General features: G+C 35.2%; 2 protein-coding genes across 2 annotated transcripts in view; one reads left to right on the top strand and one right to left on the bottom strand.

The window, feature by feature from the left end:
* SGCE (sarcoglycan epsilon) overlaps positions 1–18,884 on the top strand; it is a 205,178-nt gene that overhangs the window by 123,348 nt on the left and 62,946 nt on the right. The window lies entirely within an intron of this gene.
* CASD1 (CAS1 domain containing 1) overlaps positions 1–18,884 on the bottom strand; it is a 45,483-nt gene that overhangs the window by 24,868 nt on the left and 1,731 nt on the right. Inside the window, exons 2-7 of the mRNA XM_080666752.1 lie at positions 12,963–13,059; positions 12,316–12,436; positions 6,113–6,157; positions 4,679–4,741; positions 1,711–1,755; positions 1,146–1,269 (exon numbers count right to left, since the gene is read on the bottom strand). Of these exons, the coding sequence (XP_080522878.1) occupies positions 1,146–1,269; positions 1,711–1,755; positions 4,679–4,741; positions 6,113–6,157; positions 12,316–12,436; positions 12,963–13,059 (495 nt within the window). The remainder of the gene's footprint in view (positions 1–1,145; positions 1,270–1,710; positions 1,756–4,678; positions 4,742–6,112; positions 6,158–12,315; positions 12,437–12,962; positions 13,060–18,884) is intronic.

The following is an 18,884-nucleotide window of genomic DNA, read 5'->3' as shown; positions in this document are numbered from 1 at the left end:
ACCCTAATAAATTCAATAAAAAAGAAAAAAAAAAACACACTAAAAAATTCTTGTAGAAATTGTGATCATGCAAGTTAGCTGATTGTATTTCATATTTTGTTGTTTAAGTTCAGAGGATTCCAGGCATCTAGTAATTTATTTTAAAGTAAAGCTGGCCAAGATTTGCAACAGACTTACCTTACATTCAATTTTTAAATTCATCAGTCAATATCTTCCTCATTTTATGTTCTGGCATGTCTTAGGAGTTTAAAGTTTTGGAATACTGGGTTATACTGGGTAATAAGAATTTAAAACTGGATTGTAGAAAACTGCCTAGTGAAGAATAGCATCCAGTCTTTTATTTCTTCTGTCACTGCTTAATTTATAAATTTTGTTCACACAATTAAGGTTATATTATTGAAGATCAAGGTCTCATAAATAATTTAAATTTAACTTTTTCTCATTTTGGTGAGAGAAAGGTTAACAATGAGTCTGTAAATAAAGATTGTGAAACACATGATCACCAGCCCTTTTATTCTTCTCAGCTTGACATTCAACTTGGAAATAATCATAAGAGTTTCTGACAAACAACTAGAATTGCTAAAAAACCCAAGGCATTGCATATTGTGCTAGGCATTAAATAATGGACATTCAATAAACTCCTGAAATGAGTTGATCTAATGTCAATTTTTTCTTAAAGAATTTCATTACCAAGTATAACCTAGATGGTATGAATTTAAATATATTCTGTCAATTCCAAAGAGTATTTACCTACAATGACTCAATATTATGAAACAGACTTAGTAAATTTTTTCTTATATTTCCCAATCATAATAAATATACTTTGTAAGAAGTAAAAAATCAGAGGTAAACTTCTCATTTGCCTTTAGAATGTATTCTCTTTGTTACATTCACAGCCATTCTGCCTGCTGTGGCTCCTTGGAGAGTATATTTATTATTTATTTTTTTACTTATATTTATTAGTCTGTCTGTTCCTTAAGTTCAAAAGAGGAAAGCAAATAACTCAAATTTATTCTTATTTTGCAAACCTTATTTCAAACTTTATTCTCATAAAGCAGTAATTTTGCTTCTTGAAATAGGAGATAATAAAAACCCATGACTCAAAATATATATAAAATGACATTTTTTCATTACTCATCTCTTACCTTGTAAGACCCAATAAACATCACTAGTCTTTGCCAATTTTTCCAGAAGTGGTGCTATGGAGGTAATGTTCATTTTATATTGAGACAGTGCTTCGTTGCTGCCATTGTGAATCTTGATAGACCACTAAAATGAAGTAAAAATTAAGCATTAATTCATTACTTATCACTGAAAAATTAAAGTATATAATTTACTCTATTGTAACAAAGGTTATTATTTTAAGATAATTTCCATTTTTATTCAATATCAGAATAAATTATGGTCACATTATTTCATGAAATATATGAAGGCAGTTAGAAAAAGCGGACATAAAATTAGAGTTTCAATGTATAACATTCAAGAAGAATATCATTTTAGATATAAAATAATATTGACATTTAACACTAAATTTTCTAAGTTCATCCATATCTTTTAATTAAAATTCACCAGTCTCATTAATTAGAATAGAAATAGGAATTAAAATATAAGTACAATCAAGAATTCTATTTAACGTAAGTTAACTTTTTCTTAGCATGTCCTTAAGTATGAAATGAAAATCATTATATAAGAACATAGATAATAACTTACTGTGGCAGCTCCTGCTACAATCACATGGGGCTTTGCAACAAAATCCTAAAGAAAGAAAAAAATCCTTATAATAGTGTTATAGTTAGGTGAGAGAATTAATACAACATCATTTAATTCTTTTCCTTAAATTTAAGTTCTTCTTTCTTCTAAATGCATTTTAATTTTCTAGAGTTTCTTCCTGAATTCTTGTTATAACAAGACTAGAGGCCTGATGCACCTGTGCCCTCTTGCAGTCCAGGACTCTCACAGTCCGGGGCTTTCACAGTCCGGGACCCCTTGCTCCTTACTGCTTGCCTGCAGCAGAGGCGGGAGAGGCTCTTGCCACCGCCGCTGCGCTCACCAGCTGTGAGTCCGGTTTCTGGCTGAGCGGCACTCCCCCTGTGGGAGTGCACTGACCACCAGGGGGCAGCTGCTGCGTTGAGCATCTCCCCCCTGGAGGTCTGTGCACATCATAACGACCGGTCGTTCCTGCCGTTCGGTCAATTTGCATATTAGGGTTTTATTCTATAGGATGGATAACCAATGCCTTTTATGTAGGATGGCATGAGGCTTTTATGGATAATCCTTTGGTGTTCCTTACAAAAAAACAAAATCGTTACTGATATCTAATATGGCCTAATATTATTCTGAATAGTGAGTAAATTGCTTAAGAGTAAATCTCTAGTATATTATGTCAGCCAATTAAAAAATATTCATGAAATACAGTTTAAATCTTAAGTAAAATAAGATCAGTGTCCTAAAGAAACAATATTTGGGGGAAGCCAAATCCAATAAATATTTAACAAAATAAACTGATAATTATTATAGACCACAATGTGTGTGTGGCGGGGGGAGAAATTGGGTAGAAATCTTCACCAAATGCAAATTGTACTCTTAATGAAACTACCAATTATGTAGTACTTTCTCTTAAATTAGTTATTTTTAATATAGATTCTTGCTACCTGTGAGATAATGCAGAAATATATTATACAGATCTTATAAAACAAGGGTACTGACTCAGAAAGGTTTATTAGGGTATTGCTGAAGCTTGGCAGGACAAAGCCAGAACTTAAGTCTTTTGACTCCTGAGTTCAATGCACTTTCCAAAACATAAAAGACTTGGTATTATAACCATGTGCACAAGAAACAATTAAAAATAAGAAATTAGAAAAACATCTGACCCAAATATAAAAATGAGTTAGGGTCTCATTAGAAAGGTAATATATACTTTCATAGAAAACTATGAAAGCAGAGAAAAATAACAAAATTAACCTATTTCCCTTCAGAGGTATTTTTGTTTCCAGTCTAGCACCCTTAATCAATCTTGCTGAGTAAGTACCTTTGTTTTACAAGATATGTATAATGTCTTCCAGCCTACCTCACTGGTGGCAAGAATCTATATTACATTGTGCTAACTTAGAGAAAAGAACATAGTGCTCCATTTTACCATGTTATTTTACTGAAACTTTTCCCTCATCCTTTACCCTTTCATTCCTTTTCTCATTGTTCAGTGGTAATCCCAAATCTTATTCGCCTTATACAGGTCCCTCTTATCCTCCTCTTCACTTTCCAAATAAAGTCTAATTCTCAAATTTTAAAGAGAAAATAAGACTTCATCTAGCTGTATGTTCTTGCCTTCCTCCATTCTTACAACTTCATCCATATACTCACACAGCCTATCTTCCTCTGACAAGACAGTAAAGAAAATATGTCCAATTCCTTCTAATGGCTAACCTTTACTCTGTGTCCATATCCCCTTCCTTTTTACTTCTGGGGCTGTATCCATGCATTACTTCCTTTAACTCTCCTATTATAAATTTCATCCCCTTTCTCCACGCTTCTGCCTTCTCTCAATCTACAAAGTGTTAAATTATCATTCTCAGAAAAGATTTTTCCTTCAACCTTATCACATTCTCAAATTCTTCCCCCTCACACCCTTAACCATCAGATTACTTGAAAGAGCATTATACCTTCACTATGCCGATTTCTTTCTCTCTCATTTATGACTCAATTTATCATGTTTTGATTTGGGGCTTCACCATCCATTAAAACTGCCCTCAGAGTCCATTAATGAACTTAGGATTGCCAAGACCTAAAGTGACACCACTGACTATCCACTTCTTAAAACTCTTTCCTGTGTTACATGGCAGTTATTCTTCTCCCGCTTTTCCTCTTACCCCTTCACTCCCCCTTCTCAGAATCTTTTGTATAGTTCTGTTCTTAAACTCTTTGTTAATTTCTAAATTCTCTACCTATTCAATTTCCTCCATTCAAGTAACTTCAAATACCACCCAACTCCAGAGCAAAACTCCCCAAATTGACCTAAATAGCTCAGACTTCTTAATGACTACCATTCACCTATAGAATTCAATTTAAATTGCTGGTTTCTTCACAATTTAGTCTAATTTCCCACTGCTACCCCACTATATTTTCATGCCTGCCTTTACATCTAACTCACCGCTGAACATTATGAGCCAAAACATACTAGGCTTTACTTTTGGGTCACAAATGTAATGATAAAAGGGAAGAAAATAGGCTATTGAAAAAAGTTTTTTGACATATTTGGGCATGAGTTTAAAGGAAAAAGTGGAAAAACACTCACAGGGATGTGCATTATGATAGAAAGATTACCTGGATTTGAATTAACTGAACTACAGCAGTTATCGCCTTAGGGTTAGAATGGCGATAGAAGAGATACTAGATCAAAATTCTTTCTCAGTTGAGTAAGAGAAGCAATCCAGCACAGCTTAGTTGCTATCAAGAAGGTTGTATAAAGTACAGGAGAGTGGGACAGCTGAGTTAGGAGAGAAAACAATGGATGCTCATGAACTTTAAAAACTTGGTTGTGCAAGCTGATTGATGTTGAACTCTCACATCCATGCTTCTCTCTTTCCTTTCTCTCTAAAAATCAATAAACTATTCTTTAAAAAATAAAAAAATAAAATTTTGTTGTTCAAAACTAGAAAGAGCTACATTTTCAAATACAGACCTCAGTCCACACTTTGATACACTGTTTCATAGAACCATTAACTTCTGGATGCCACAGAAAATCCTAAGAGAAATGTAAGAAAAGAGAAACTTAAAGAAATGTTATAGCCACCATTCAAAATAAGGATTAACATATCTCTTACAAAGTATTTAAAAGTAAAACACCACCTTGTTGGTTTAAGAAGTACCAAATAGTCACGGATATGAAACATAGGCAATAATATTGTAATAATTATGTGCTAGGTGGGTATTGGGACTATTGGGAGAACACAATGTAAAGTATATGACTGTCTAACCACTATGTTGTATACCTGAAACCAACACAAAATAATCTTGACAGTAAACTATAATAGAAAAAAAAGAATTACTAAAAACTTCTTAAAATAAATGTACCATAAGACAAAGTTCAAAAACTAAAGCCAAATGGACTTTATTTAAAAGATATGTACAACACATAGAATTCATTTCCTTATTAAATCTATCTCGAGCTACAAAAAACCCAAAAACCAAAAAACACCACCTTGTCTATGACATCTTCATCTCATCTTAATTTGGCAAGAGTTTCACAAGAGATTTCCTTGTATTCACTGTTGCTTTTCTCTAAACTATTTTCCACATTTTAGTGAGAGTAAACTTTTGAAAATTTAAAATCTGATCTTGCCCCATTCCTGCTTAAATATTCCAGGAATTTCAACTGGCTTCAGAACAAATTTAAGTCCTTAAAGTAGGTAAGAAAGCACAGAATCTGGCCTCTGCCTAGACACTGTGCCTTTTCTCCTGCCACGTTCCCCCTGGTTCTGCATGCCCTTTCAGTTCTCATTCAGCTCCTGGAATGCTCACTGTATTTCTCCAGGCCTTTGCACATACTGTTCCTATTGCCTAAAAGGTGCATAAACTCTTCCACTGAGCTTGACGTACTCTTACTAATCTTTGAGGCCTCAGTTAAAACATCTCTTCCTCAAAAAGAAAAACTACTTTTAACTTCTTGCTTTTGTACATTACTAATGTCCCACTTTTTCCTTTTTGCCATCCTTATCCCACATTTATTTGTATGTAAAGAACTATAATGATTTGCAAGTCCCACTGATCTAGGATATTGTTTTCTTGATCCTCATTATATTCTCAATATCTAGGAGTCACTGTGACTGGGAATTCAGAAAATTTACATATATTCTTTGATGGACATTAATCTTGAACACAAACTGATTTCAAATTAATGTACAAGATTATTTTTTTCCTGGATAAAAATCTGAGAGACCAAAGTTTCTATTTTATTACACAAAACAGTACACATAAACATTTACTCAATTATGCAATTTACTCTCAATAGAATGAAATATATTTAGTATTACAAAGTATTAGATGCTGTAAATCAATTAACCAATGAATATAGTTTTGACATTATAAGATTTAGCTTACTATTATATGAACTTACCACTTTAACTGATGCAATCTTGTCTTCAAAAGGAATGTTTTCATGCTGCCATGAAAAAAAGGAGACAACAGAGCAATACTAATGTAGAAATTTTATGAAAACAATCCTCCCTTTAGCTGTTTTTGTTAATTTACTTATGCATCACATCTCAATTCTCTGTATTCAACCTGAAGTGGAAAAGATCTCATAGAATACCAAAAAAGTGACACTAAATTGTTTATATGTGATTTTCCACATCAAAGATGTAGTTCAAAGATAAAACTTCAACTACAAACAAGCAACATGTATATGAACATGCTTACATAAATTACCTTTTTGCCAAGCTTGCCATAATTCCAACTTAGTCCTAGTACTATCTATGCCAGAGACAGACTGGTAGTGAGGGAAGCTGTGCATATAGGAAGCCTGAAACCTAGGCATGTGCCCTGACCAGGATTCCAACCAGCGACCTTTTAGTAGATGGATGACACCCACACCACTGAGCCACACCAGCCAGGGCACTGTGTTTCTATTTTTAAGTGAGTTCTTAAAAAGTCCTTCAACTAAATAGAGTATGTAAGTAATTTTCATTTATTTGCAATAATAAAAAATTAAGAAGATTCATCCACTATGGAAATATAAAATAATTTTTCAATGCTCTATGTAAATGATTATTTTACATGAGTCTAATAGCGCATGTAATAAATTTTAAATAATGTTTTTGAACTCTATATTCCTGACAAGATGATATAAAATTTACAGTTCCTTCACATATACATAGATTTTTCATATACATATAATACAAACACAAGTTTTTGCATGTACATCTAAATTTTTTGTATATCTATGTACATGTAGTTATATATGTATGTATGTATGTATGTATGTATAAAACACATTTGGCACATTAGATAAGTTTGGTTTTGTTTAGTTTTTTCTTCTGCTGGTTTGGAATTTATACATCCTAATTCTATCCTTTTAATCCTTGCCCTTAATGTTTTACTATGTATCTTTAAATGAAGTTCTACCATAAGATAATACCTTAAAGAGTAAAGAGGACATTAGAATACTTTGCTTGTGATATCTTCCTCTGGCTTACAAGCGATTATTGGCCAGTTCTTTAGTACCTTCTTTTTATAGACATTATTATTTTATACAGGCACTATTTGAGTAGGCTTACACGCATGTTTACTTTTTCTTTAAGTACTGTTTATTATATTTCACATCATTAAAAAAAATTATTTCCATCCTCCCTGAAGTTTATCCTTTAGAAAATTTTTAGACAAACCCTCACAGTTTTTATGTATCTGATAATGTCCTATAGTTCAACAACAGATAAATCTGTATGGTAGGTATACAATTCCACACTGAAACTTATTTTCTCTCAGAATAGTCAAGCTATTATTCTACTGTTCCCTGACTTCCAATATTAATGCTGAGAACTATGTTGGCCCAAAGCTTAGTGTTCTGCATACTGGGCATTGTAGCTACTGACATCTGTCTTCAGGGCAATCCAAGTCTCTACTGAGTGCCTACTGTTATTGTTCCCAACTCTGGTTTTGCCTCATAGGTGTTCCTTTTTGGGGAGTGTCTTCCATTTCTTCAAATCTAGAAATACAACACCAGTGTTTTGTTTTTTTAAATCTAGGATTTAGTTGGTTTGAGGTAGAAGGGGCCCCCAGTATCTAGCTGTCAGCTGGAAGCAATGCAAACCGTTTTCTTTAAGACTTCTCAAGTTTTTAATATCCTCACCTAAATTAAAACCATCTAAGAGGGGGATATGATACCCAGCTCTGTCCAAACTTACTTGACCAGAGCGCCTTAAAGAACTAATCTTCCACAAAATATAATTTGATAAAAGTCCTGCTCTAAAGCTTCATTTTAAAAAATTATTTTTCTCAACACAGAAAAGAAACATATTAAAAGAATTATCTTCAACACTCCTACCCAAACCCATACCAAAGCTAAAATAATAATGATGATGATGATGATAATCAGCTTTTATAATATGCCAGGATGTGCTAGGCACAAGAACTTTAAAAAATAATGATCTCTGTCTTCAAGTTGTTCAGAGACAAGGGAACTAAGTGAAATGCAATTTGGCAAATGCTCCACTAGCAGTTTGAACTAAATAGTTTCTTAATAGCTGTCTCTTTAAGACTGTGACAAACTGTCTTTGTTTCTTTTTTTAAATGCATATAAATTTAAATATATCTTGCTTGAGAATTGTGAGATAACAATGTACCTCTACAAAATAAAAATTGGAAACCTAGGTGTTATAACTAGGGCTCAGAAGAAATGCACCATGATATACCTACTTTTGGCTATCCAGCAGTTGCCAACAGGTGGTCCACGGACCACTGGTGGTCCTTGAGGTCAGCAAAGTTGGCGACCGCTGATTTAAGGAAACCTTTGGAGCAGTGGTTGCCAACCGGTGGTCACTAAACCATTAGAGCATTTTTCAATTAACTGTTGCCAAATCCATTATTCCAGTTTTCAGAAAGTCACAATATACTAAGCCTAGAAATATTAAAACTGTTTCTCTGAAATCAGAAATCTACTTCTTTAAAAATATTTTTTTATTGATTTCAGAGAGGAAGGGAGAAAGCGAGATAGAAACATCAATGATGAGAGAGAATCATGGATTAGTTGCCTCCTGCAAGCCCCCTACTGGGGATTGAGCCAGTAACCCTGACCAGGAATCGAACCCTGACCTCCTGGTTCATGGGTTGGCCCTCAATCACTGAACCACACTGGTCAAGCGAAATCTCTCTACTTTTTATAAGTTTACCAAAGTGTTTTAGTTTAAACTGTGATAATCTCATGGCATTAAATAGTTTCAATTCTTCTGTATAATTATGTGTGTATAAATACAAAAGGAGGCTACATTTATAGATAGCAAATACCATGAAAAGTTGACTTTATGGAGAAACCAAGATGGCGGCATAGGTAAGCACCTAAACTGCTGCCTCACACAACAATTTCAAAACTACAACTAAAAGACAGAACGGACACCATCCAGAACCACAGGAAAGCTGGCTGAGTGAAAATTCTACAACTAGAAGGAAAGAGAAAAGCTCACAGAGAATTGGAGGTACGGCAAAGGGTCTTTGTGCGCGCAGAGAGGAGGGCGGCTGAGAGCCTGGCTGACTTTCTCTGGCGGAAGGGGGAAGGAAGCCCCCGACCGCACTGAACCCCAGTTCTAACTGCACTGAACCCCAGTTCCAGGCGAGCCCCTGGGGACCCACGCTCTTGTGGGGGGAGTCTGGACTCTCGGGCGGAGACTCGGGAGCCGGGGAAGGCGGAGGACTGAAGGCGCGCGCGCGCGCACGCCAGTGCACACAAAGGCTGTGGAGGTTGCCACAGGCTTTCCCTAGTGGAAGGGAGTCGGAGGTTCCTGACTGCACTGAACCCCGGTTCCAGGCGAGCCCCTGGGGACCCACGCTCTTGTGGGGGGAGTCTGGACTCTCGGGCAGAGACTCGAGCTGGGGAAGGCAGAGGTCTGAAGGCACGCACGTGCGCGCAAGGGCAAGGCTGACGGGAAGCCAAGACTGAGGCTCCACCCCATCCAAGCTGAGCACAGAGGCTATTGCAATTTGGCAAGTCTAATCCTATAAGGCTGTCTCCAGCACCGAACTTCTCCCAGCATAGACACAGCTGATCCTTACAGCCAACTGGCCTGGAGGTCAATTCTTCCCAGTGATACCAACAACAATAAAGACTTAATTACAACAAGGCTGTACACACAGTCCACAAAGGGGTGCACCAAGAGTGTCCACCTCAGGTTAACTGGGGAGGCAGACCCACTGGGCCATATTGGAAACCTAGCACACAAATCTACCTTACCAACTCAGGGAAGCAGTGAAAATGCGGGGTCAAAGAATCAGATCACAAACGAAAGAAATGGAGGAAAACAAACGACTGGATATAGAATTCAAAACCACGGTATAAGGCTTTTTAAGAATATCCTAGAAAAGGCCGATAAATATAACGAGACCCTCGAAGAGATGAAAAAGGACCAACTAGAAATTAAACATACACTGACTGAAATAAAAAATATTATACAGAGACCCAAAAACAGACAAGAGGAACACAAAAATCAAGTCAAAGAATTGAAACACAAAGAAGCAAAAAACACTCAACCGAAAAAGCAAAAAAAAAAAAAAAAATCCAAAAAGTTGAAGATAGTGTAAGAAGACTCTGGGACAACTTCAAGCGTACCAACATCAGAATTATGGGGGTGCCAGAAGAAGAGAGAGAGCAAGATACTGAAAACCTATTTGAAGAAATAATGACCGAAAACTTCCCCCACCTGGTGAAAGAAATAGACTTACAAGTCCAGGAAGCGCACAGAACCCCAAACAAAAGGAATCCAAAGAGGACCACACCAAGACACATTATAATTAAAATGCCAAGAGCAAAAGACAAAGAGAGAATATTAAAAGCAGCAAGAGAAAAACAGTTAATTACCTACAAGGGAGCACCCATATGACTGTCAGCTGACTTCTCAACAGAAACTATGCAGGCCAGACGGGAGTGGCAAGAAATTTTCAATGTGATGAATAGCAAGAACCTACAACCAAGATTACTCTACCCAGCAAAGCTATCATTCAGAATTGAAGGGAAGATAAAGAGCTTCACAGATAAGAAAAAGCTAAAGGAGTTCATCACCACCAAACCAGTATTATATGAAATGCTGAAAGGTATTCTTAAAGAAGAGGAAGAAGAAAAAAGTAAAGAGAAAAATTATGAACAACAAATACATATCTATCAACAAGTGAACCTAAAAATCAAGTGAATTAAAAACCTGAGGAACAGAATAATCTGGTGAATATAATAGAATCAGGGGCATAGAAAGGGAGTGGACTGATAATTCTCAGGGGGAAAGGGGTATGGGGGGGTTCATGAAGTGACTGGACAAAAATCATACACCTATGGATGAGGACAGTGGGGGGGAGGTAAGGGCAGAAGGTGGGGTGGGAACTGGGTGGAGGGGAGCTATGGGGGGAAAAAGGAGAAATAATTGTAATAATCTGAATAAAGATTTATTTTAAAAAAAAAGATTTTAATGGGGGAGGGGAGTAGGCAGAGGTAGAAGAGGGTATGAGGGTAATAAATGGTAAGTGGAGAAAAAATAAAGGAAAAAATATTTTGATGTGGTTTTTTTAAAAAAGAAAAAAAAAAGAAAAAAGAAAAGTTGACTTTATGATTTTCTATTATTCAGCTTTAAAATCTCTACTAGTCTTTTTTGGTGGACAAAACCTCTAATAGCCTAAGGGTTCTTCTCACAAGAAATTGTTCCTAAAAATTTAGTATCCACTACCATCATCACTATGTGTCTAGGTACTTGTGAAGTCCTAATTGTGAAGTCCCTAATTTTTCAACTCCTTAACACAGGGCAAGTTGATGTATACAGGCAGATTTTCATCATAAATGTTTTCACATAAAGATTTAACTTAAAATGTCCTTTTTTAAAATTGCGAAAAAATAGAAAACTACAAAAAAGTTAAGAAAAGGGAGGATTATATAAATATGCATTATATCCACTCAATAATTTGTTCACACTATGAAGATACTTACATTGATTATATAATAATATGGTGAATTATGACAAGTGGTGGGGAAAGAAGTGAGACATAAAACTGTACATGCTAAAAGATTACAATTATGTTTTAAAAAAGAGATTGAATCTCAGAGGGAAGATGGGGGTGGGTGGGATGAGATCAACCAAATAACTTGTATGCATTATATGCATAACCCATGGACACAGATAATAGTGTGGTGAAGGCCTGGGTGGGGGGCTGCGAGGGCTAGAAGAAGTCAATGGGGAACAAAGGGGGACATATATAATACTTTCAACAATAAAGATGTGTGTTTTTTTTTAAAAAAAGAGACAGAAAGAAATATGGCAAATATTAAAAGGAGAATATGGATATTTTCTTTGTTTTCCTTCTAAGAAATTAAAATTTTTTTTTCCATGGAAAGAATTTATTTCTGAAAACTAAACATTTAAGTTAATGGAAGGCTTGCCAATACCCACCACTTCTTCTTCTTATGCTGTTCATTATAGCAAATCATCCTTTCTTTTCCCTTTACCTTTCCAAAACCAAAGTAAAGCTTTTATAGTTCCTTGCATTAATGTGGAGAGGCACATTCCTCCTAAAACTATTCAGTTGGTTAACTTCTAACACAATACCCTAATGAAGAGAACAGACAATTTTTACCTTATTGCCTTCTTCTTTGAACTGAGGATTAATTATTTTTACAAATGAATAAAACAATTGACGAATTCTGGAATCTCCAATAAATGCAATATGTTTATCTACAAGGCAGTTCTTTGCTTCACTGAAATCAACAAAGAAACATTAATTAAAATAAATAAAATCGGCATATTGGCACTTCAAAGCACATAGTTTGTGAAGAAAGCAGTACAGGATTGTCATACATATAATTACTACTTGGCTTTTAAAATAGGTGGCCATGTTTGTTTAACCTACCATTCCTGTATGATCAACTAACTCTCAATAATAACAGCCCCAATTTATTAAGCGTTTAAGATGAACTCTAACCATATTAAGCATTTTATATCCATTATTTCAGAATAAGTCTATGCAGTAGCTATCCAACTCCCAAAGCAAAAGTCCTTTACTCAAGGGCCTGCTTATCTCCCACCTGAGATAAAGCAGCTTGGCCAAAGCTCTTTGTTGGGGAGGAATCTTCATTTGGACTCACTTCCACTCCTACCCTCCTTCAGCAATTCTTAACATCATATATAGAAGTACTATATAGTACTTTCTTTGTTTCACCAACCCTTGTCCGCTAGATATTACAACCCATCATAGAAAACACAAACAAAATGGAGAAATCTTACTTGTATTTGTATTTATGCATCATACAACTGTGAGGTTGCCAAACTTTCTCTCCAAGAAATCTGCCGCTTGAAAGAAGGTACTCACATGAATCATTGCCTATGAAACACAACAGTGTTGGAAACAATAGTTAAATTTTTATATGTTGGCTATCTGACCCCATGTAAGCTCTTTGAGATGAGAAAATACAAGTCTTTATGCTTCGCTATACCTTCTAGGTGCATATTACTTATCCACAGGAAACATAATAAATATCGAGACTCCTTAACTCCTAAATGCTACATTCACTGCTTGGGCAGTTCCCTCTGCTTCAGGTTTTCTTTGTGGGGACATCACCTCAGTCGCAAACCAGCCTTTGTATCTGTTTATCACTCCTACTTCTAGTAGGGAAAGAAAAGTTTAAGAAATAAAAGAGAAGACTTTGGAAATGACTTTCTACTACTCAACTATTATAATACATAGTACATTAGCATATTTGGAAACCTAGTTAATATTGAGAAGTTTTATAAATCTACTCTCTGATTTTCACAACTTCCCTGTGAGTACTCTACCCCTGTGAGTATTCTGTAAACGTGTGAACAGAGAAAGAGACTTATTCAGGAGCCTCTTAAAAAGCTTACTAAAACTTCATCCTTTTACAATCTTACAAAGATAAGACTTAAAACTAGCCACATCAGTATCAGTAACACATTGCAGACTTAACAGTTATTAACATTCAGCCTCTCTACTTCTCTTGATATCTCTTGCCTTCCTTTAGGATGACCAACCAACTCCGACCAGTATGGTTGGGACTATGAGTTTTACACAGAAAGTTCCACAACTGGGAAATCCTCCAGTCCTGTGTAAACTAGGACAGGTGGCACTCTTCTTCCTTTGGCCACTTTACTGTACATTAACTTAAATGAGGGAAGGAGTTAGTAAGGGGGTTGGAGGCATTTAAAAAGTTCGAATATTTCAAATGGATGAGGGAAAAAGGAGATGTTTAGATTAACTGTGGGGTTCTAATAAAATATATGTATTATTTAATTTAATTTTGAGTTCTTTATTAATAGTCAACAGCACACTCTGTTTTACAAATAGTTAAGGTCAGGACATGGCATCTGATAAGAGGAATCTTACAGAACAAGAATTGTACTGAACCATTCAGACTGGAGATAGGGAAGACCCAAAGATATTTAAAATAGAACACATCTTTTTTCTCTCAATCCAGTTACCTATTTATCTGGCCAACATGTAGATAAAAGGAAATACAAATGCAAGATAGGTATATATAAATAATGAAAGTGTTGTTACTTCAGTGTCATAAAGTTTAAAATAGAACAGGAAGGAAAAGTGAAAATACTGCACTACTGTGTCAGTAACACTGGATAAGGAAAGCAGAATATCCATTATTAAATATTTGCAATTATATATGTAGTCTGTGTAGGTTTTCTGTATTTCAGAGATTTTTTAATAACACCTCTTTAAGGAAACTATAATCAGTTCTTAATTCTTTCCAATTATTAAAAAAAGAGTTGTAGTTCCAAAAAACAAAATTAAGTATATAAATAATCCAGGAGTAAAGAAAAGACTTTAGGAACACATAATTATTTTCCTAAAAACAGCATTCTTTTATAATGGCCATATAGCAAAATCATAGTAAATGTTTAAAATTGGGATGAAAATTCCATATTTATAGCATTTCTACCTCTTCAAATACATCTATTAGACCAAGTAAGAAGTTAGAAACACATTTAATTTCTTAGAAAATTATAAGAAGTTGCAAATAACTAGGTATTAATTCTGTGGGGTTTTTCTTTCTTCCTCCTTTTTATAAAGTTGGTATTTGATTTTGATTTTTTAATAGAAGCCTAAACAGAAATACACCTTGATCAATATTCACTGTGTGGCCGAAACTGGTTTGGCTCAGTGGATAGAGCGTCGGCCTGCGGACTGAGGGGTCCCGGGTTCGATTCCGGTCAAGGGCATGTACCTTGGTTGCGGGCACATCCCCAGTAGGAGGTGTGCAGGAGGCAGCTGATCGATGTTTCTCTCTCATCGATGTTTCTAGCTCTCTATCCCTCTCCCTTCCTCTCTGTAAAATATCAATAAAATATATTTTAAAAAAAATATTCACTGTGTGGAATTATGTTATTTATTAATCATCAATATGATTTTCTGAAGATAGATATACCATAACCAGTCTTTTCCTACACCAGAAATTGTGTTTTAAAATGTTAAGTTCTTGGTTTCCTCTTCAAAACCACTACTCACACATTCTTTTTCAGTAGTTCAGTTAATAGGAAACAATGGCTCTAATGTGATGAACCCACATCAGAAAAGCTCCACAGCAAAACAAATTTGAAGTTGTCACTAACCAAAAAGCACTGTAAACTCGGAATTTTGAGACTACTGGTCTTTCCAGGGAAGAATTTCTTTCTTTCTTTTTTAAAAAATATTTTTTTACTGATTTTAGAGAGGAAGGGAGAGGGAGAAAGAGATAGAAACATCAATGATGAGAGAGAATCATTGATTGTCCGCCTCCTGCACACCCTCCGCTGGGGATGGGGCCAGCAACCTGGGCAAGTGCCCTGACTGGGAATTGAACCCTGACCTCCTGGTTCATGGGTCGGTGCTCAACCACTGAGCCACACCGGTCCAGCAGGGAAGAAATTCTTAGTTTGCTAACGAATGCTAGTTGATGATGACTCTTCTTAAAATATTTTATGATGCAAAGTTTTTTTTTTTACAAGCCTGTATCTGAACTTTAAATCGTCTCTGCATATAAGTTAAGGTCCTGTCAAAGACAGGAACTATACAAGCTGCATTGATAGAGATAATGTAATGTAACATGAAGAATTGTTAGAAAAGTAAAAGAACTGCTAACTAGACAACTGGAAAGATGAGATTGGCTTTTTATATTTGTCAGCAGAATAAATTAACCTGCTCTAGAAAGGAAAACTTTACAAAATTATATACTGTAAAAGTTCTTTTTCTGGTAAAAAATTTCTTTTGGATCAAATCAGTAAATGTAAATCTAAATGTAAAATAAGTTAATTTGACTTTTTAAATTATATATTCTATATGTATATATATGCTGGTGGCGTATTTTCCTTTAAAAATTTACCCAGAAAAATCCCAAACAAAAGAACACAACAACAAAACCAGTCATTATTTTCAATTGCCTCATATAATTCTGATAGCTACTTCATAATACAACAAGCGTGAGATGCAAGTTGCTCAGATAAATGCAACTAAAGGGACAGAATTATCTACTTCAGCTATCTCCAATACTAAGATTATCTTCTTGAATGGTTGTCTCACTCTTCATTCTGTTATCTTAAGCATAAGCATTCTGGTTTGTCAATCTCAAGTTGCAGGTTTTTATGCACGATTTTTCTATAATAGAAAGACACTAAAAGCAAGCAAAGTAAGTAAAAAGACAAACATGTTTTGAAAAAGCTGAAAAGCAATATGTAACTACTGAAGAAAGTATCTGCAGTGCTAAGTAAAGCATAGTTGATACTTTCTTTTGAATAGAATGCCTCTGGCACACTGCACCATTAGTCGAGTCACCCTACCAAAGCTGTGTGTTTCTTATCACTAACCATGAAAATACCAGATCATAAAGTTTACAGTATGATCTGTAGTATACTTTGTTTGCCTAAAATTCAGCAAGTGATATTTTAGTTTGTGCCTTTACATTTTTCTTTAGACTAGCTAGGAGAGCCTCATTACAAGTGGTGTCGTAGGGATCAGGGTTTTCCTAGCAGTCAAAGAAAGAAAAGGCTGAGAGACCTAGGGCTACTTCTTTCTGGCTTTAATTTCTGAAGCCTTGAGCTGACTTTTCTTCAAAACATGTGCTATCTAATATTTGCATTGATAGAAAGAATTCAGATTTCAACAAAATTAAAGCATTTGTAGCAAGTTAACTTTATCAATTAAAAAAATGAACTATATCCAGATTGGAACTACTCTTAGGGCAATAGATACTGGCCTTTTGTCACAGAAACATTATTTTAAATTTGTAATTACAATATTAATGGACATTTTGTGATCCAGTAATATTAGAGATTGATAAAATTTTGAAAAAATATAGTTAAAAGTTTAATTATTTAAAAAATGTCGTTCTAGTATATTATGTGAAAGTAATATTAATAATGCAAAAACACACACACCCTACTTTCTAAAATTGAGATCAGAACATGAAATTCAATTAAAAGCAGAAGAACCAAATGCAAGGAGGAAAATAGTAGGAAAAAAGGACTCAAAATCTAATGATCTCATAATTATTTATGAAGTTAAGCTCTGTGTGTTAAGTTTTGATGATTTGAAGATAAACAAAATACTCATGGAAGCTCAAGGATGTTTTGTGGGGGGGGGGGGGAAGACAGATAAAAATTACTATAATAAACATGGTAAGTATGTACTAATTGCTGTAAAAACGTTGAACTCCTAATTCTGACCTCTGTAGTGGTGACATCTGAGCCAGGCCTTGAAGGAAAAATCTGTTCTTTCTTTGCAGGAAAGAAAGACCATCGCAGGCACAGAAAATAAAATATTTGTGAGGTACATAAAAGGGCAAAGCATGTTTAGACTGTGAGCCTGGAGTTTAGGAAGAAGAAAACAGGTAATAAAAAGCAGGCTGGTCAGAATTTGAAGTTCTACACATGCAACTTTTAAAAAGTCACTTTACTGGAAAAAGAATAGGAAGACTCTTGCTGGTACTGTGAGGCGCTTCAATGTTTCTAAATGTTTAGTCCATGTCCCTCTGGAAATGCTTTCCCACTCCACCTTCTGTAATCACCACAGTGTCAGCTGCAGGAAGGCAGACTACAGCATAATGGCTTGAGGCTGCCTTACTGGGTTCTAACTCCTACCTCAGTCACTAACTGAATATCCTTAGGCAACTTAACCTCTCATGACTCATCTTTAAAATGTAAATAATACCTCAACTTGCAACTTGAAGAATCTAAGAACATTGATTATAAGACACATTATTATTTTATGTAACAGTAGGAAAATTTTATCAATTAAACTTTGACATGCAATCAAAGATTTTAAAAGTCATCCTGATTATAGAAACGTTACAGATGGGGCAGGGGAGGAGGATCAAAGGCGGTAAACTGTACCTACCTCACAGAATGCTTATAAATACAAAATGAATTAAAACGTGTAAAACCTGTTGGAACAGCACGTTGTGTTCACCAAGCTTTACTTTGTGCAGTGTGTAATTCTTTTACTTTCTGTTTATAAATAAAGCAAGAGATACTAAATATGTGTATTCTACTGCATTCACTCTACCTTGCCTGAGGCAAACTCATACCCACACATTGGAGATATATATATATATATATATCCTAAACCTCTATATCTAATATAAGGTCTTTTTTTATTCTACAGACTTATGATATTGTGATTCAAGTGCATAGTTATCTTTGTGTAAAGGGAACTGCATTTGACTCAATTTTACACTGCCAAAGCATAAGGATGGCTAAAAAGTTCCTGGTAAGATTATTTTTCCCAAACAGTGTCTGGCTCCAGTTCTTGACATTCAGTTTGGGCAAGTACACACACCAGGTGTTCTGCTTCACACTCAAGGAACTGAAGCACCTAGGGAAGCTGATGACGAGCTTCTGGAGGAGGCTTTATAAACAACCCCAGATTGCTACACTGACTCATAAATTCCATCTGACATTCTATTTCCCCTGCTGATGACAGACCCTGAAAAGGATGCAATAATCTAAATATAATCATTAGTATCCAAGCTTATCAAAAGATAAAAGTACAATTAAAAACCGGGAGGGGGGGGGAGGGAGAAGTGGGAAGACTAGATCATTTTTACTTTTAGGAACATAGCACCAAAGTTACACATAATTGAGTTCGATTACTGTCATCTTATACCAAACCAGCAGGTGATTAATAGTAGTTAGAAAATCTTCTTC

This window comes from Plecotus auritus (genome assembly GCF_963455305.1).
Source record: "Plecotus auritus genome assembly, chromosome: 4".
NCBI classification, from domain to species: Eukaryota; Metazoa; Chordata; class Mammalia; order Chiroptera; family Vespertilionidae; genus Plecotus; species Plecotus auritus.
Note: the sequence above shows the minus strand (reverse complement) of the source record. Positions and strands in the feature narration are given on the sequence as shown.